We start from the raw sequence: 17,263 nt of genomic DNA, 5'->3' as shown, positions 1-17,263 counted from the left end.
CCCTCGTCTAGGTAGGGGGGTATGAGTCTCGTCACCGGGCAGCACCCATCATCCACCATCGACAACCAACCCCGAGTGCTGACTTATTTGGCAAGCTCCACGTGTGGAGGTGTCTCGGAAGTGTGCTTTTCATCCTCCTTTTCCGATTCCCTCTCCTCGCCTCCTTTTTCTCCCGCCACATTCACCACCTCTCCATGAGTAACGGTCATGTTCGACGGCTTCACCCTTCCACCTCCGCGCAAATCTCTCACAATGGCTTTGAATGTTCGTGCGCACGTTTCTCTTCCTTCCCTGATGGAGTGAGAAAAAGAGAAAAGGGTTGATACGTTAGCGAAGAAGAAACACCTAGAAAAAATGGAAATATGAAGAGCCGGGGGGGAGGGGGGGGGGGTTTCAAACTCACCACAAAGGATAAATTCCCACACAAATGGCCGAGCAAAACAGCCATAGGAAGCAACACACGACCCATCCCGTGAAGAATTTTTTGGAAAAAATGTATCCCGTTCCAAACATGGGCATGGGCCACAGAATGAGTGTGGCCAGCGAGAGGCCGATGGTGAGGTATCCTGCAGTTTTGACGGATCGATCGAGTTGTTTCCGCTCGGCTTCTGCGATGGACCTGCTCGTCGGTGCGGACGGGTTCGAGGCATCATGATCATCATCGACTTGTTCCAGGTCGTTTTGGAGTAGATCGGAATCGTCATCGCGGCGGATGTAACCCATGGTCTTCCAGTCGTATTTGGGGCTTTTGAATACGAGAGAGAGGACGGGGATGAAGAGTAAGGGACTCAAGAGCGAAACGAGATTTCCCGTCAGCATGACATTCTGATCGCCCGTGGACTCGAGGTTCACGTAGCCATAGGCGCTTTTGGCGTGTGAGAGCCAGCTGATGATGGAACAGACGAGTCCCAGAGGGGGAGAGAATGTTGCTGCGGCCCAAGATTGGTTGGTGAGGAAGAGGGTTGCTGTTGCTGGTATGACTGCTCCGCTGACGATGACGCCCATGAGGAGGTACAAGTAGCCGAGACTACAGAGACATTAGCATGATTGTTTCCCGAAGCCAAACAGAAGCGCGTACCTGATTCCTCCGTAGTATAAACCGGTGCTGATAGCTGCCATGCAGATCGAGTAGATGATGCAGCTCAAGTGCGACACTCGAATGAGGCTCTTAGAACTCGCTTGCGGATTGATGTAGGCCTTGATGAAAAACAGATGGTCAGTATACATCGGTCCTTTCCATCACTGTGCCCGCAACAGACCTTGTAGATATCGTAGGTACATATTGTGCTCACGGCAATCAGCTCTGCCGACATCGCCGATGTTACTGCCATGAACACGAGGACAAGCGTAGCAGCAGCACCCTTCGATCCCAACAGAGCGACAGCGGCGTATGGAAGAGGAAGGCCAGCTTTGACATCTGCTGGGTCCATGCGGTTGGGATAGCTGGTGAGGCTTTGGTCAGCTTCATCTTCACGGCAATATCGAGCCAGCACACATACGTCGGGAAGGATGGGTTGTTCTCCAGAGCAAGTGCGGATAAGCCTAAAACGATTTGAGTCAGAAAGCTGCTTCGGGGAGTCTAAGTGTATGTCCCCATGATCGCCATACCCATTGTGGTGGCTGCAAGCCATGGAATCGCGAACCAGGCAAGACCTCCCGCGACATAACCTGGCAGAGCGTGAGCTGGAGACGCGGCAATGGCCTTGTTCCAGTAGCCATTATCCAGGAAGACTGTGGCAAAGTTCTCCGTGAGATTGATCCTGGCCAACAGTTAGCAGTCTCAACATATGACCTGGTGAACGTGCACAGCATACAAGAAGAAGATACCCCCGTCTCGGGATTTCATAGTCAGATAGCTACCGCCAGCATTGCCGTCGACAGGATGACGCTTTCCAGCCTAGGGAGGAAAGGACAGAGGTCAGCGAGAGAAGTGGCACTTTCATGGCTCTCAGCAACCAACGTACCTCAGTCAACGCCTCCCACACGGCGCCAGGACTACCCAGCTTGTCGGAAGTTGCAAAAGCGGTGAACGCAAACAGGAACAGCACGACCATAATGACGATAGTATGCACTGCATTGGGAGAAGTTCAGTACGAATTCATCCACATACGCAATTGGAACACCGCACTGACCATAGTCGGTAAGAAATGTGGCCTTGATGCCTCCGAAGATGGTGTAGAGCACCACTCCTACTGGCAGCAGGAAGCAAGCTGCAGCGGTAGGGACGCCAGACAGCGCGCTTGCAACTGCAGAACCACCAGTAAGGAGCATGGCTGTCACAAGGACGTTGGTCAACAGGCCAAAAGTGATGAAGACTCCATGAGTGGCGCCGCCGTAGCGAGCGCGAATTGCTTCGAGGAACTGACGTGTCAGTCTAGTACACCTCTGCGCCATATGCAACACCTACTGTATGCGCATTCGGAGCCTTGCGCTTCAATTCGATGGCTAGTGTTGCAAACAGAAGGATCTGTGCAGTCGCTCCACTGGCGTACCAAAACGGCCCCGAGACTCCATATTGATATGCAATGGCAGACGACTGCATCACTGTTGCTGCCCACGTCCACGATGACACGACGGCTGCCGAGACCAGTCCTGTCTTCACGGTTCTTCCTGCTGTACTAAACACTTCGGACGTGTTAAGCTCGTTGTTGTACCGCCTGAGCACAAATGTGCAGAGCATCATCCCGAAAGCTATTCAACAACGTCCGTCAGTATATGATGATCCCATGCGGTACTGTAGCCTACCGAAGAGAAAGCCCAAGCCAATGATGAGTCCATAGCCAGTACTTTGGCTCAGAACTGGTTTCGCCGGCATTGTGGGACTTCGAGTTGTAGTGCAGCGCTAATATGGGTAGTAGTGCTTGAGCTGTAGTAGTCGAGGGGGTAGGTATAGCGAGTCCTTCTGGACCGGACCTCAGTGGATACCTATTTTGATTCTTCGACATTGAGTAATTTCATATGCGTTTGGAACTAGCTTTCGGTTGTGCACGTTGTGCTATCGTTGGTGCCGGCGGCGAGGGTTGGTTAGGACTATCGAGGCCAGTCGATAGTGATAAGCAAAACCTAATATGCAGGCTCGTTCTGGCGTCAGCCTATTCGCACGCCAATCATTATACCTTTACGAGCTGTCAATTGGTCAGCCAACATCTAAAATATATGCATGATGATGTCCTGATGTGATGAGTGAAGCCCATGATCATCAGTCTCCAGCTGGAGATACCTGGGGTCAACAGGGACAAGGACGCTTGCAGGCTTTCGCGGTTGTGGCAGGCATTCTGATAGCTAGATATGTCTTATCACGGACATTTATTGCAATAAGCTGAGTGCCGGTCTTCATCAGAGTTAGGCCTCCGCATAACCCCTAAATTCGCCGCCAAGTAAGAAATCTGTTGCTGCAGTTCCTCAGTCGTGAGACAGCCAGACGCCCTCGGGTGTTCCCGCAGTTGTGAAGAAAATCGATGTGGTTGACGACCATGCAGATGTTGGTACAATAGTTGTCACAGTCCAAACGAGCTGTGTTGGTACCTGTAATTGGAAAGCCGCACTCTGCCGCCGATGACAAAAGTCAAGGCCCTCAGGGAGATGAAGGACTGGAGGCGATGCTGAAGGACGGGGTATTTCCTCCTTGGACACCAATATGGCAATAGCTGCCCGACGTGCGATACACTATTCTGCTTGTACCAGTCTTGGACCATGGATATCATTGACCGGTGCGTTTGCGCCGTCAGTAACGCACATGGCATTACTACGGTTGGTCTAGTTGCCTGGGGCCATGAATGGATATGAGGCTTTTGTCAGGCGGCCTTCGACTTGCCAGGCTGTTACCGCGTCTCCCTACTTGGGCTGAGCGCCTCACAGGAGGCTTTTATGCAGCAGCGACTACATTGTGTTTTGTTCGGTGCATACAAGCAGGTTGACTGTAAGCGCAACGTTGAGCTCCCTGTTGGCCTCTCTGGAGTCGGCGACACAGTAATGTTGGATGGCGGCGCGGAGTTGTAGCTGATCGGGGCCCACAGCCTCTCCAACCGCCATCTCATCTTCGTCTTGAAGCGTAACGGCGTTCCGAATCGAGCGAACAAGAGATGTATGATGTATGATATACCAGTCTCCTTGGGAAAAGCAACAAGTCTTGGCGGAGTTGAAGCGTGTGCTGTGGTCACGTCAAGTCACGGTCGGGCCACGCGCCCAGGCAAGATAGAAGTGGGGCAATAATTAAGCTCCCACTAGTTTTAGTTCTACTATAGCTCTGGCTTTTGACAAGACAGCTCGACAGCTTCACTGAGCAGCAGCACTGTTGTCGTTGACAAGTTGACACTCGGACTTTGTCTAGATTGCAGCAAGGGCACCAAGCTGTCAGAACCAGTGTCAAGAAGACGTGGACAGAACAGCGGAGAGGTGCAATGGCAGAGAAGACGGCGGCGGACCCGCTCAAGGACGCTGAGGTCGAGGAACAAAGAGCGCATGACGAGGAAGGCGAGGAGGTAGACGGCGAGGGCGAGGGCGAGGACGAGGCGGAGGATGGACCGGAGCAAGAGGGCGCTGGCGGGAGTTCTTCGCAGCCCAAGAAGAAGAAGCGGAAGCCTAAGAAGAAGAAGCCAGCCACGACGGAGCAGCCGCTAGCCAACATCATCCAGAACAACAAGACCATCAACGTGCAAGACCTGCCCGCACTGTTGAAGCAGCTTCAGGCTGGCGAGGGGGCCAAGAAAGAGGGGGCCAAGGCGCCCGAGGACTACAAGTTCTGGAACACGCAGCCTGTGCCCAAATTCAAGGAGCCCAACTTGCTGCAAACGACCAGCGGAAAGGACGGCGAGCTGGCAGAGGGTGCTATCCTCCCCGCTCAGGTGTGCAAGGCGAGCGTGAAGCCCGAGCCGGAGAAGCTTGTCGATGGCTTCGAGTGGTGCCTGATCGACCTGGACGACAAGGACGACCTGCAGGAGTTCTACGATCTCCTCTACAATCACTACGTCGAGGACACGGATGGCTCATTCCGCTTCAACTACTCGCCGCAGTTCTTGAAGTGGGCGCTGCAACCGCCGGGCTGGAAGAAGGAATGGCACATCGGCGTGCGTACCAAGACCGGAGACGATGGGAAGAGAGGGAAGCTCGTGGCGTCCATCACCGGCATCCCTGTGACTCTGCAAGTCAGGGGCAAGACGATCAAAGCGAGCGAGATCAATTTCCTTGCCATTCACCGCAAGCTTCGCAATAAGCGCTTGGCACCAGTCCTGATTAAGGAAGTCACACGACGATGCTATCAAAACGACATTTTCCAAGCACTCTACACAGCCGGAACGCTACTCCCCACTCCCGTCAGCACCTGCCGATACTTCCATCGATCGTTGGACTGGGAGCACCTCTTCAACACCGGATTCAGCCATATGCCAGCTGGCTCGACTGCGCTGAGGCAGAAGTATCGATACCGATTGGAGTCGCATCCGCAGGTCAAAGGGCTGCGGCCGATGAAGCCAGCCGACGTTCCGGCTGTAAAGGATCTGCTTGTGCGCTATAGCGAGCGCTTCCACCTTAGGCAGGAGTTTACAGAAGAGGAGATTGCCCACTGGATCTGCTCAAGCACATCCAAGGGTGTGGTGTGGAGTTATGTGGTAGAGGAAGAGGGTCGTATCACGGACTTCATCTCCTACTATCAACTCGAGGTACGCCAGTGTGATATGTCGACGTCGGGGTATATGCTAATGAGTTGCAGTCTTCCGTTCTCCGGGCGTCGAAGAAAGAGACCATCCGTGCTGCCTACCTCTACTACTACGCCACGGAATCGGCCTTCCAGGCACCGAAGCAACCCAAGATTAAGGCCAAGGAATTGCAAGACCGACTCCAGCAACGTCTGCAGGAATTAGTTCACGATGCGCTAATCCTGGCTAAGAAGGAGGATTTCCACGTGTTCAATGCGCTGACTCTTCTCGACAACCCTCTGTTCCTGAAGGAACAGAAATTCGAACCTGGCGACGGCAAGCTCAACTACTATCTCTTCAACTGGCGCACGGCAACCCTTCCCGGCGGCATTGACGAGAAGAACAACATTGACACCAGCAAGATGGGCGGTGTTGGTGTAGTAATGCTGTAGAGACAGACGATCAAAAGTTGAACCGTCCTATGAGACCAGGTAGCTTAGGCATGTACCTTACGTATCAATGAGTATTTGGCAAGAACAAGCAGAATCCGAAACGAAGGCGGTGATATCGTACATGAAGCTGGAAAGTCTGTCGTAGTCATCAGTGATCGCATCCGCCATTCGGGAGTTCGGGAGAGTGTCGCGTGGACCGAAAGGAGAAGACTCCGTGTTTCCGGGTTGCCGAGACAACAACACCCCCGCGAAATTCGGTTTCAGAATAACAAACACAGACCACGCAGCCCTTTTTTCCTTTTCACGCTGATGTTTGTGGCTTCCACCCTAGACACCTAGCTGCATATGCGCGAGAGACCCCCAACAAGATCGATTCGACCCAAATACTCGCCCGTTTAGATTGCTGAGGAACTTGCACACTCGAAAAAAGAAAAAAAAAAAGGAAAATCATGGAGTCCTTGTTAAGTCTTTCGTTCGACAACATCTCCTCTCGTGATAGCTCCAAGATTCGAAAGGGTTTGCGACAAATCGAAGGATTGCTTGCGCAAATATGTCTTTCCCGAGCGGGCTCTCGCTCGCCGCACAAGAGGAAGTCTTCGGCGTTGGATGATAAGAAACTACAACAGCAACAACAACAGCAGGGGAGCACCAAACAGCTAGGGGAGCTCAAGCAAGACCCAGCTTTTCGAGAATTCTTCCGATTACAAGAAGGTTTCCAATGGAATGGTGAGCAAGAGCAGATGATGCGATGATCAAATGTAATAGTAATGCACAGGATGCTGACGTGTGCCTCCTCCTCCTCCTCCTCCAGTCGCATCACGGCTCGTCCAATCCATCGATTGTCTTCTCGGCATGGGAAATCCCTCAGACACCGACCTCCTCATACTCTCCGCGCTAGATCTTCTCCAAGGCGTTCTGATGCTTCACCCGCCCTCGAAATGTCTCTTCAATCGCGAATCACACATGAATCTCCTGCTGGACCTTTTGGATTCGATGAACCCGCCCAAAATCCAATCGCAAGCGCTCCTCGTTCTCGTCGCCGCACTCATCGATCAACCTCGCAATACGCGCACATTCGAAGCCATTGATGGGCTGTTGACGGTGACTTCTCTCTTCAAAAGCCGCTCGACGACCAAAGAGGTCAAAATGCGCTCGCTCGAATTTCTCTACTTTTATCTCATGCCCGAGTCGCCCATTCTTCCTTGGAGTCATGCGAGCGCGCCGAATTCTGCCGTTTTACAGAGAGGGGGAGTGGATCATCATCATCGATCGTTTACGGCGTTGGCGGAGCATGCGAGAACACATTCGGGCGATGCGATGGAGATTGATGAGGAGTTTTTGGATGTGGATGTGCGGTCGATTGAGGATAAGCAGGAGTTGTTGGGGCAGTATATCAATAATGTGGAAGAGTTGGTGCAGGATTTGCAGGAGAGTGGGCCGTTTGCAGTGTCAGCAACATGATTGATTGAGTCAGTGCCTCTTCTTCATCATGTTGTTGTTCGGAGTACGCATTATGGATGGATGCATGGGGGAGTTTTGTACGCTGTGTGCACTTATGGACTTCACGGCGTTTTTTTTTTCTGTTTTTTTGGAGCGGTTGCATGATACCACCTCAGTTCCTTTTGGGTTTGCACACGATGGAGCTTTAGGCCGCACTCGTATGTTAGGTAGTTGTCTTTTTTGATGTAGATGCACCACTATTTCGCGAGAAACCAAAGTACAGTAATTCACAACGACCGGAGGTAACCGAAATGTGTTTCACAGGCGCCTGGTTGTATCACATGGCTAGTCCATGTTCTCCTCTGTCTGGCAGGTGCCTACCTCTGTACTTGAATGTTCTAGACCTCCGGCTGTGTTCCTTGAAATTTGTCTCGATGTGACCTTGATTTCGTAGCGGAAAAAGAATTCAGTTGCCTATGCTGAGCCACTGTGGCAGAGCATGCTGTAGCATAGTATGGCATGGCCTATATTGGTTTCATCCTGTGGTTTAAGCGGCGGAGCCAGCCAGCCAGCCAGCCGGGAAAAGCTGTGCGGTGCGGTGCGGTGCGGTGCTGTTCTCACTCCGCCATGTTCATCGTCGCAACCATACATGTGCCTCCCTATATATTACATGTACGCTGCGGCTGACGATGATGACCAGTACCTGTGTACGTGATGATGGAGGTTTTAGTGGAGGTCATGTTTACGGTAATCTAGGTACCTTAGATGAGGTAGATGCTCCGTCGGCGAGGCCCGTGTCTGTGTGAGTGAGTGGGTGTTCAGACCATGGGCTATGTGCTCCATCTAGTCAGTGCTGATGAGGCTTAGGTATGTATACGTGTATATAGGTGGCAGGAGGAGGTGGTGATGATGATGCTGATGGTGGTCTTTCACGTCATGTGGCTTCGTGTCATTTGAGATGACGATGATGATGAAGGAGAACAAGAAGAACAAGGAGAAGAAGAACAAGAACAAGGAGACGAGCATGGAAATGTTGAGAAAGTTCCAGTTCCTTGTGGTGGTGCTGGGGTGGCGGAGTGGAAGCGCCGTGTGTGCAGATCCGCGTCGGGAAGATTTGCCGCCAAACCGTCACTCCAAGTCACGTTCAGTGCTTTGTGAGGCTGTGTTACGAGCCAGACTCTGCGCCAAGCCATCGGTGTCCGGTCCATTCCTGGGGGTTCACTGACCTGTTTGACTACCGACGATCTTCAATTCCTCCGCTGGCCGATGGCGATGGATGGCTGGAGGCGCAGCTCAACATTGCACGCCTCTGCCAAGATACAGACAGACAGGTAGGAGGTAGGTCACTGAGAGAGGTAGAGGTAGGAGGTAAGGTATATCAACCACTACTCTGCTGCCACTACCGTCATGATGCATCTACCCACTACCACCACCACCACCACCACGACTCCCACTGCTTCTCCTCCTACTACTCCCACCACCGAGCAACAACCACCAGCATCCTACGACGATCAGATGGCTGCCATCACAATGTCTCCCGTCTCGACATCCTCGCCGACCGGGGCCATGAAGCGACGCCACTCGCCCTCATTGTCCATCGACCTGTCCACTCTCCCCGCCCTCTCCCAACCCGCAACGCCGAGCAATACCCTCCTCATCACCAACCTCAACGCTCCCGAAATCTTCCAAGGCGCCAGTCTCGAGAGCATCCGAGCAGCCATCAACCAGCATGCCACCATCCACACCTTCTCGCCACTCAAATCCTTCCGTCGCATCATCGTCAGCTTCTACACAGTCGAAGATGCAATCAACCTGCGCCAAGTGCTCGACGGCGAATCCGTCTTGGGCAACCGAGTCCGCGTCTACTTTGGCACCGAGACTAAGATCAACGATCAGGAAGATCAACATCTGCAAGCACCACAGAGCCAAAAGCTCTTCTTCATCTCCCCACCTCCCAGTCCTCCCGTCGGCTGGGAGGTGCGCAACGAAGAGCCGCCAAACAAAGAAGTCCACGCAGATGATCTCGCTGTGGCGCTCTCGAAACTCCACGCTCGGCCAGCGGCGGATCAGGCACTATATGACGATGTAGAGGGCAAGACTCCCGTCTCGGCAGGTGGTGGCAGGTCGAGGAGTTCCACTTTGGTGTTTGACCCGCAGGAGCATGGTCGTTCACCCGATTTGCCGGCGATTGCGGTAGAGGATACTACGGACAGCCCTCTTCCGCTGAGTCCTGTGGATGGTACTACGAAGCAGTTTATCCATACCGCACGGCCACCGGTTGAGCTCATGGAGCACTAGAAGACATGGAGAGCGGGGCGGGGTTTGACGAAGTTTTTTATGATTGATGGGTCTGGGTATAAGGCATCATAGCGAGGCGTTTATTGGGATGAGCACTGGAGGCACTGAAGATTACTACGTTACATGTAGCTCTCGAGTGCAAAGTGTACATGTGTAGAACAAGCAGATTGTAACAACGGATACCTATCCCGCTGCGAGCTTCTCACTCTCTCTCTCTCACTCTCTCTCTCTCTCTCTCTCTCTCATTCATATTTTATCTGCATCTATCGCGTGACAAGAAAAAAGGTGCACACGCATCAGATGCGGTCGAGAAAGACGGCGGTTCAAGCTTCCTCCCACTCGTCATCCAGCTCATCCTCTCCAAACGTGGCTTTCCATAGTCGACTCCCTAACCCTTTCTTCTGCACCATGGCCAAGACCAATACAATGGGCAGTTGCCATACACTGGCCCAGAACAGCGCCCGGGCAGACCCCTTTTCGCCGTTCAGTCTCCACATCCTCCAAGCCTCCTTCAGCATCCACGCATTAATGACGGAACTAGTCACGACAAATGCCGGATCAGTGACGTGATAGTAGCTCAGAGCAGCACAGATTGGAAACATGGCCAAGCTGTACCTAAAGGACACTCTCGCAGCCATGGGGATGTTCGTCGACACGAGCATCTTGTATCCCGCACCAGCATATTCCTGTCGAACTGCATGTGCCAATGCGAAGAAGTGGGGGAACTGCCAGGCGAACAGGATCCCTGCGATCAACCACCCACCAATGGCTTGTTGCGTGAAGAGAAGCTCTTGGGCCTCATCCCACACCGATGCTTGACTGGCATCGGTCGTGCTGTATTGGCTTGCGGCTGCACACCAGCCCATGAGCGGAGGAATGGCTCCCACGATGGCCCCCACCCACGTATTGACCGGATGTATCCTCTTCAGCGCGGTGTAGGCTCCTGCATATATCCCGATGTTGGCAGCGCCTAGTAGTGACGTGGTGGGATTCACTCCATACCATAGCAAGCCTGTGCCTATGAGACCTGTAGCAACTGCGAACACTAGCGCCTTGCGCTTGCTGATGAGACCTCGTACCAGAGGTCGATTTCTCGTGCGGCTCATTTTCGCATCGTGTTGAGGTTCGAACAGCATGTTCAGAGTGTTGGCAGATGCTATCTGCAAAAACGTCCCGCTCGTGAGGAACAGGAGAGTCAAAGTGCTCAGTGACGGCGCATCAGTGACAGAGGTGCTCAGCAATGCTGGCACGGGGTATATGGAATACGACGCGGTCGTCGTTAGGACTACAAGAAAGGCCAGTCGTGGCTTGGATAAGGAAAGGTAGGTCGAGAAGGCTCGTCGGAAGGACTTGGCTGGTGCTGCTGCTGCATCACTGGAGAGCTGTGATGAGGCATCGAGCGGTAAAGGTGCTTCTACCGCCGCCTCTGCAGCTGCTGCCTCCGCTTTCAGTCGTTTCCGCCGTCGATGGGGCGCTTCTTCGATCAAGGATGGTGCCGTCTGCCGCACATCTCCTGATGGTTCCCTCGCCGCTACTCGCGACAGTATCCCCAATTCTCTCCCCCTCCTCCTGCTGCTGCTATTGTGGAAGGTATTCGCCCAGAAGAATCGTTTATCCACCTCATCGTCTCTGGCGGCCGCAATCTGTCGGGTCCTAGTTGCGCATGAGAAGGTCCGCCGCGCGGGCTGCACCCGCGCTATCGTCCTGACGCATCGCAGACAGATAGACCCGGTATCGAATGAGGACGGCCACGCCGTGAGAGCAGGGCGTATGTGCATTGGGTTGGGCAAAGCATTGCAATACTAATACAGCGCTGCACAATTATATGGTCATCATGGAACCTTGAATCTCATGAGGTTCCGATAGATCTTCGGCCAATAAGTGGTCGGCGATTCTCCCCCGTTTCTCCGCTCCGCGTTTCCACGAACGTCGTCAATTTTTTACATTATTATACCTACCTACCTTATGTATTGAGTCGATCAATGGGAAACACATCACATGTCTTGAGGTCTGGAGGAGACTACGGAACATGGACTACGTGGAAATCTGATTTCACTTTCAGCTTCCTCGCCCCGGATCAAAGGCATAGCAGATGCTGTCCTTCCCGTGGCCGGCGCTGCTCGTCTCCACCTTCACTACTCTCGCGACCATCGTTTCCCGAGCTCCGTATTGCGGGCTGCGAGCATGGCTCCCAATATGTGTTGCGCCGCCATCACTCAGGAGGCGGAGCGTAGTGTAGTGAAGCTCAGCCTCACGGAAGGCCAGGACTGGAATGGTGGAGCTGGCCGGAGGACACTGGCTGACGAGAGTAAGGTAGGTAGTGTTTGAAGTCTTTGCAAGGATTTCAAAAATGAAAGCCACCAGACGCTTCAATAATCACCACACCTCATCAGGGCTGACCTTGATATTCTCCCCATTTGCACGCACAGTCTTGCGTTGCTTGTCTCTTTTCAGCGGCTTGCGCATGTCAAACGCATCACTCCCGTCGTTGTAGTAATCCGTAATTCTCCTGTATACGGAGTACCTATTATCACAATTGTGCGTCAGCATCAAGCTACCTGACCTTCCGCGTTCAAGGATGCGTTTTTTTTATCTGGCGTACCCCATCTTCTTGTAGAGCTTAATGGCAGCTTCGTTCTCTACTCGTACAAACAGATCCACAAACCAGGCATTCTCATCATCGCCCATCTGTTCCAGCGCTTCCGAGAGCTTCGTGGCATACCCCAGTCGGCGAGCAGCGGGCGCCACCGTCAAGCACGTAATGTGCGCATGCCATGGTAGGTAGTTGGAAAACTTCTTCTGATAAATTTTGAGTCCGGGATCGTATGGCTCAATCGGCGCTGGATATGGCGATGCTTCTACTTTTCCGAGTACTGAAGGAAGTCACGCAGTCAGTCAGTCACTCACTCTTGTCCATACTATTTTTTCAGCTCGTCTCAGCGTGCGTACTGTAAGCTTCAATCTGGCCGTTGGGGCCTTCGATGACTTTGCATAGATGTGGCCATTTTGTAAAGTATTCGAGGTAGAAGCCGATGTTGTAGGTCTCAGTCAAGTGGTCCAGATTGCACGGATTGAACTTGAGCAGGTCCATAGGTCCCATGGGTCGAATGGCCGCCATTGTGTTACAGCGAGGAGAGCCGTGTATGCTTCCAGCTTGGGGCTGTGGAAGTGCGGCGGAACATGAATGCATACGGTATTCGTATTGATGTGTGCAAATATGTCAATCTCAACGAATGGCTGTGTACAGAGTAAAGACATGAGTACATATACACGTGATCGTGAGGCTTGTCTCCAATCAAATCCACGTTGTATATTGAATGGGCAGGAGGTAAGTTCGCCCGACGCCGACCTCGAGTCCATTTCTACCTCCTACAGGTACCTCCAGTTAACCTGGTAGTTGCTTCGCTGACAATGAGGATTAAGCCAGCAAACTCGTGATATCTCGAGACCCTACGATGAAACTCATATCTCTGTGAGTAAAATGGCCGTCGGGCCGAAGTCATATGTCTCAGGCTCTCCGCAAACAGTACAGATACATGTACAGATAGTGTTATGAATCCGCGAGAGAAAGTTGATACTTCGTTACAAGAAAGAGGAGAAAGATAAGCTGCCCGTTTCTTGCTGACATACCTGGTAATATAACTAATGCTCGTTCTTCCCATCATGTTACCTCCTACCTCCTACATATACGTGTACCTGGGAAGGCATAACCTTATGCCTAGGTACGTGTATGTTCTAGCCCATCACTACTGCAACAGATACGAGCTGGAGTTGGTATAGCTGAATAGACTCCAGCGCGCGCCCTGCTCAAACAAGAGACAAAAATGACTTGTTCGAACTTGCAGCCATTTCTCATCAGGCTCAACAGGGTCTATACATGTACCGATCAGATCTGCGCTGTTACCGTACCAAACTCAAGTCCTGTATACAGCTGGGGTTTGGCACTTTGGCCAAGCAGCCAGTTCTAGAATACCTAAATAACTTTAGACCAACTCCTTGTCAAACCTATACCGAAGCTTGTTGGGCTACAGCCTAAAAAGGACAGATTGGATGGAAGGGCCCCCTTGAGTGCGATAGGACATAATCCAACACACTGTCACATGTCCTGTAGGTATGATCAGTAAACTTCACTCTTTCTGTTATGTCTGAGGTTCTAGACTTCGAATGCTGATTATAGCGGCAACGTAGATAACTCTTCAATTACCCCTCTTGCCACCTTCTACAAGGAGGTCGATATAGGCAGATTGAAATATCGCATATCCTGCCTGCATCATGAATCAAGACTGCGTTTAGTGATACAGGGAGAGCCAGAGTCTGCACTGCGCGGTTCACTCGGGTGCGTACTTGCGTGTATCATACATGTCCTGGGAGTGCTTCGATATGCCCAAGCACGGTGTTCAACAACAGACTTTACAATACCGAGACGAGACGAACACGACGAGGAGTTCCAGGTGTCCATGTGACAACCGGAACCTCTAGACGTGGCATCTCCACCACAACATCATCCCTTCCATCCAAACGAGCCACTTTCGCTTCCATGACAATGGTACCTTGAATCTTGAAGCCCGTCTGCAAGTACAGATTGATCCCCTTCTTCGACGCGTCTCCCACCACAGGGACATTCTCCGCCTCGGCCATGTCGAAGCACCACTTCAGAGCGACTTTTCCAATGCCCGCGCGCTGAAAGCCGGGCACTACAGCTATCGTTTGCACTTCCATCGTATTGGCTAGAGAACCTCCCATGATCCTGGAGGCCTCGGCGTAGTAATATGCGATGGCGTCTGGATTGGAGCTGCGGTTGGTGACGAGCCGTGACGCTTCGGCTGTACACGACACGTGTGAGAAGGAGAAGGAGATGGAGAAGGAGAAGGAGAAGAACAGCCTCTCTATGCACTTGCGGGAGGCCAGAACTTGTTGCCCTTGTTTTTCTTTTCTTTTACCACTCACCTTCTTTCCGCTGAGCAGGCGTAGCAATCTGAAGACCCCAAGTCGACCGCTGCTGCATCCACGACGAGAGGGGTCGATTATCTGCACCTCTCCGAGTAGCGGTGATATAGCCCGCCTTGACAGGTTTTTCCCCCTCTTTGTGCCGCACCTCAATGACCAACACAACGCTTCCGGCCTCTGCAAACCTTCCCTGCAGAGTGTGAAGGAAGCTGTCGTGCCAGTCTTGGGGGTATACGCTTCGCCATGGGTTGAAGTGGAGATAGATCTCGTCCTGGCCAAAGGCGGCAGCGCCGATTCTTGCGAGCTCGGGCAGTTCATCCCACTCTGCCAATCTGACGGTTGCCATAATAATAATAATCACCGGGCGTAGAAAAGGTTGTGCCTTGATTGATTAGTGGTCGAGAAGCAAGTCGTGAAAGGCTATGTGGTATTTGTCACGAGTGGAATTTGACGGTGAAGTAATTTTTTTTTCTTCTTTCTAGACCTCGCCTCATTGAGGTAAGGCAACCTACTAGGGTAGCTGTAGTAGCAAAGTCACAGTGTTGGTGTCCAGGTGTCGTACCACCTCAGTACCTGGATGAGCCTCAGGCTCGGCAACTCTGCGAGTGGATACCTACGCCAAGGTGACGGCAACTACCGTACCTTAAGAGGTTAGTACCTGTCTGTATTACCTCCTACTACCTGTACCTCCCAATGTCTCTAGAGCACTTCGCAAACGGGCATTTTTTTTCTTTCTCTCCATCTCTTTCTCGGCCCATAAGCACCCACACTACCTTTCACAATACGACGACTAGTACTACTCATTACGTTTCTCTTCATTTCGAGCAAGCCCCTTTTCGACACTCGCTCCACTCTGCGCGAAAAAGCCGACATTGTTCGTCGTATTCGTACGCCTCCCTAGGAAGCTGATTTTTCTCTCCTGTCTGGTCGGGCCTCGGAGGGCGTAGGGCTACAGGCAGATTTACCTCCTAGGATCTATCTATAGGCAGCCCGTAACACCACTACCTTACCGACGTTACCGTAGGCGGCGGGGCTATAGGCAGCCCTTGGATTCGTCTAACCGCAGCCCTAGATATAATACACCCAAACAGTACGTAATGTACCTACCTCCGCAGCTCCGCTAAGTCTACTTCTCGTTATCGACGTAAAATACTTCGAAGTTTGCCGCCTCTATGTCGCGGCGACGCTACGTCGCTACCGCTATTACGACTCTCCCCTACGAATCTGCCTCGCTACCTGTAGAAGCCGATTATCTTATATATAGGTCCGATAATAGGTATACGTATCGTACGCTCGCGATTAATAATCGTATTTTAAAGGGGTAAAGGCAGATTCGTAAAGGAGACGGGAGTCGCGACAGCGAGACTTACGACAGGCTACAGCGGCAGCAGTAGCGATATAGAGGCGGGCCTCAGGCAGCAGAGTACATTACGTCGATAACGAGATGTCGAGGTGTATTACGTCTAGGGCTGCGGTTAGACGAATCCAAGGGCTGCCTATAGCCCCGCCGACCGTAGGTAGGTACATGCCCGTAACAGTAACACGGTAACAGTAACACACGTCCAATTCTTGTTATTGACGTAAATCTTCAGGTCGTAACTACTGCGTCAGTGCGTCTATACGAGAATAGGTCACGGGCAGGTGCATAGGTACCTACCTACCTACCTTATATTGTATCTGCTGTGCGCACTTCCTCTGTTCCTACCTGGAACATATCAATACTTGTTGTAACCAGCTTCGAATACAATACAGTTTGAATGTTATCTTCTTTGGGTCTGATTTGCTTGGAATGCGATCGGCTATGGATGCGATATGCTTTGATCACGATATGCCTCGAATGCGATATACTTTGGAACACGGTTCGCTTTGAATGCGATATGCTTCGAGCGCGATCTACTGTGTATTCACTATTCAGTACTATTCACAGAATGATGAATATCGCCAATACGTTGATTTCATGATCAGGGGGGTATATAACGTAGCAGTACAGGTATGCTCAGATGCTGTAGGCAGGACTGCGAACTGCCTGTAGATGAATTCTAGGGTTGCCCGTAGCCCTGCCGCTGCGGTCTGGCTGGCTAAGGTACCTAGGCCTGGCTCCTCTCTCTTCCCCCAGTTCCAGCCGCGTAAGACATACTGACTGGTGGCCTGCTAGTGTCTGGCACTGCCAGGTACGCCGTGAGAGCACTTCATCCGCCGCCGTATGCAGGGCCAAGGACCAACAACCAACAGCCATGCACCATGCACCATGCACCAGGGGCCACGGGGCCCAGGAAACGGGCACCGACCCAAACAGCTCGCCCGAGAGGCGGCAGCAGGCAACGCAACGCAACGACGTGTCGACCGTCACCGCGTGCACCTCCACTGCTTACCTCCCTTCCTTAGGTAATTGGACGATGACGCCTCATCGAACCGGCAACTGCGAATGAGGCAACTTGCATTAAGCGCGAACGGACGGACATGGCGACGAGATGGAAGATTCTTGGGTGGATG

The 17,263-nt window shown here is 52.3% G+C and overlaps 7 protein-coding genes across 7 annotated transcripts; 3 read left to right on the top strand and 4 right to left on the bottom strand.

The window, feature by feature from the left end:
• Positions 1-83: 83 nt before the first annotated feature.
• On the bottom strand, positions 84-2,825 carry SEPMUDRAFT_56363 (Na+/solute symporter; the record flags this gene model as incomplete). The annotated part of the gene is made up of 11 exons (XM_016909397.1): positions 2,746-2,825; positions 2,408-2,691; positions 2,133-2,361; positions 1,965-2,071; positions 1,815-1,897; positions 1,609-1,760; positions 1,500-1,542; positions 1,260-1,443; positions 1,079-1,197; positions 404-1,027; positions 84-291 (listed from the first exon to the last, which is right to left on the bottom strand). The coding sequence occupies exons 1-11, from the start codon at positions 2,813-2,815 to the stop codon at positions 84-86; spliced, it is 2,103 nt and encodes a 700-aa protein (XP_016764838.1). The 5' UTR covers positions 2,816-2,825.
• A 1,449-nt stretch (positions 2,826-4,274) lies between these two features.
• On the top strand, positions 4,275-6,325 carry SEPMUDRAFT_145899 (N-myristoyl transferase). The gene is made up of 2 exons (XM_016903331.1): positions 4,275-5,657; positions 5,708-6,325. Exons 1-2 carry the CDS (start codon positions 4,401-4,403, stop codon positions 6,083-6,085), a joined length of 1,635 nt encoding a protein of 544 aa, XP_016764837.1. The 5' UTR covers positions 4,275-4,400; the 3' UTR covers positions 6,086-6,325.
• A 153-nt stretch (positions 6,326-6,478) lies between these two features.
• On the top strand, positions 6,479-8,458 carry SEPMUDRAFT_56357 (cell division control protein 14). The gene is made up of 2 exons (XM_016909396.1): positions 6,479-6,811; positions 6,897-8,458. The coding sequence occupies exons 1-2, from the start codon at positions 6,535-6,537 to the stop codon at positions 7,544-7,546; spliced, it is 927 nt and encodes a 308-aa protein (XP_016764836.1). The 5' UTR covers positions 6,479-6,534; the 3' UTR covers positions 7,547-8,458.
• Positions 8,459-8,867: 409 nt separating this feature from the next.
• Positions 8,868-10,027, top strand: SEPMUDRAFT_145897 (Calcipressin-domain-containing protein). The gene has a single exon (XM_016903330.1). The coding sequence runs from the start codon at positions 8,933-8,935 to the stop codon at positions 9,821-9,823; it is 891 nt and encodes a 296-aa protein (XP_016764835.1). The 5' UTR covers positions 8,868-8,932; the 3' UTR covers positions 9,824-10,027.
• Positions 10,028-10,083: 56 nt separating this feature from the next.
• SEPMUDRAFT_145896 (mitochondria protoheme IX farnesyltransferase) lies at positions 10,084-11,624 on the bottom strand. Its single transcript, XM_016903329.1, has one exon. The coding sequence runs from the start codon at positions 11,599-11,601 to the stop codon at positions 10,147-10,149; it is 1,455 nt and encodes a 484-aa protein (XP_016764834.1). The 5' UTR covers positions 11,602-11,624; the 3' UTR covers positions 10,084-10,146.
• Positions 11,625-11,767: 143 nt separating this feature from the next.
• Positions 11,768-12,963, bottom strand: SEPMUDRAFT_145895 (N-acetyltransferase 5). The gene is made up of 3 exons (XM_016903328.1): positions 12,773-12,963; positions 12,426-12,696; positions 11,768-12,347 (listed from the first exon to the last, which is right to left on the bottom strand). The coding sequence occupies exons 1-3, from the start codon at positions 12,939-12,941 to the stop codon at positions 12,200-12,202; spliced, it is 588 nt and encodes a 195-aa protein (XP_016764833.1). The 5' UTR covers positions 12,942-12,963; the 3' UTR covers positions 11,768-12,199.
• Positions 12,964-14,233: 1,270 nt separating this feature from the next.
• SEPMUDRAFT_33989 (uncharacterized protein) lies at positions 14,234-15,116 on the bottom strand (the record flags this gene model as incomplete). The annotated part of the gene is made up of 2 exons (XM_016908554.1): positions 14,234-14,640; positions 14,771-15,116. The coding sequence occupies 2 exons, from the start codon at positions 15,114-15,116 to the stop codon at positions 14,234-14,236; spliced, it is 753 nt and encodes a 250-aa protein (XP_016764832.1).
• Positions 15,117-17,263: the final 2,147 nt, after the last annotated feature.

The sequence above is a fragment of the Sphaerulina musiva genome, assembly GCF_000320565.1.
Source record: "Sphaerulina musiva SO2202 unplaced genomic scaffold SEPMUscaffold_1, whole genome shotgun sequence".
NCBI lineage: Eukaryota > Fungi > Ascomycota > Dothideomycetes > Mycosphaerellales > Mycosphaerellaceae > Sphaerulina > Sphaerulina musiva.
This window is presented reverse-complemented; position numbering and strand designations above follow the sequence as displayed.

Excerpts from the sequence above, each read along its gene's own strand:
- SEPMUDRAFT_145896 (XM_016903329.1), bottom strand. The coding sequence starts at position 11,601 with ATGCACATACGCCCTGCTCTCACGGCGTGGCCGTCCTCATTCGATACC.
- SEPMUDRAFT_145897 (XM_016903330.1), top strand. The coding sequence starts at position 8,933 with ATGATGCATCTACCCACTACCACCACCACCACCACCACGACTCCCACT.
- SEPMUDRAFT_56357 (XM_016909396.1), top strand. The coding sequence starts at position 6,535 with ATGGAGTCCTTGTTAAGTCTTTCGTTCGACAACATCTCCTCTCGTGAT. Across the intron at positions 6,812-6,896 it reads AGAAGGTTTCCAATGGAATG|TCGCATCACGGCTCGTCCAA; the intron begins GTGAGCAAGAGC and ends CTCCTCCTCCAG.
- SEPMUDRAFT_145895 (XM_016903328.1), bottom strand. The coding sequence starts at position 12,941 with ATGGCGGCCATTCGACCCATGGGACCTATGGACCTGCTCAAGTTCAAT. Across the intron at positions 12,697-12,772 it reads CGGCCAGATTGAAGCTTACA|TACTCGGAAAAGTAGAAGCA; the intron begins GTACGCACGCTG and ends GACTTCCTTCAG. Across the intron at positions 12,348-12,425 it reads AAGCTCTACAAGAAGATGGG|GTACTCCGTATACAGGAGAA; the intron begins GTACGCCAGATA and ends TTGTGATAATAG.
- SEPMUDRAFT_145899 (XM_016903331.1), top strand. The coding sequence starts at position 4,401 with ATGGCAGAGAAGACGGCGGCGGACCCGCTCAAGGACGCTGAGGTCGAG. Across the intron at positions 5,658-5,707 it reads TCTCCTACTATCAACTCGAG|TCTTCCGTTCTCCGGGCGTC; the intron begins GTACGCCAGTGT and ends AATGAGTTGCAG.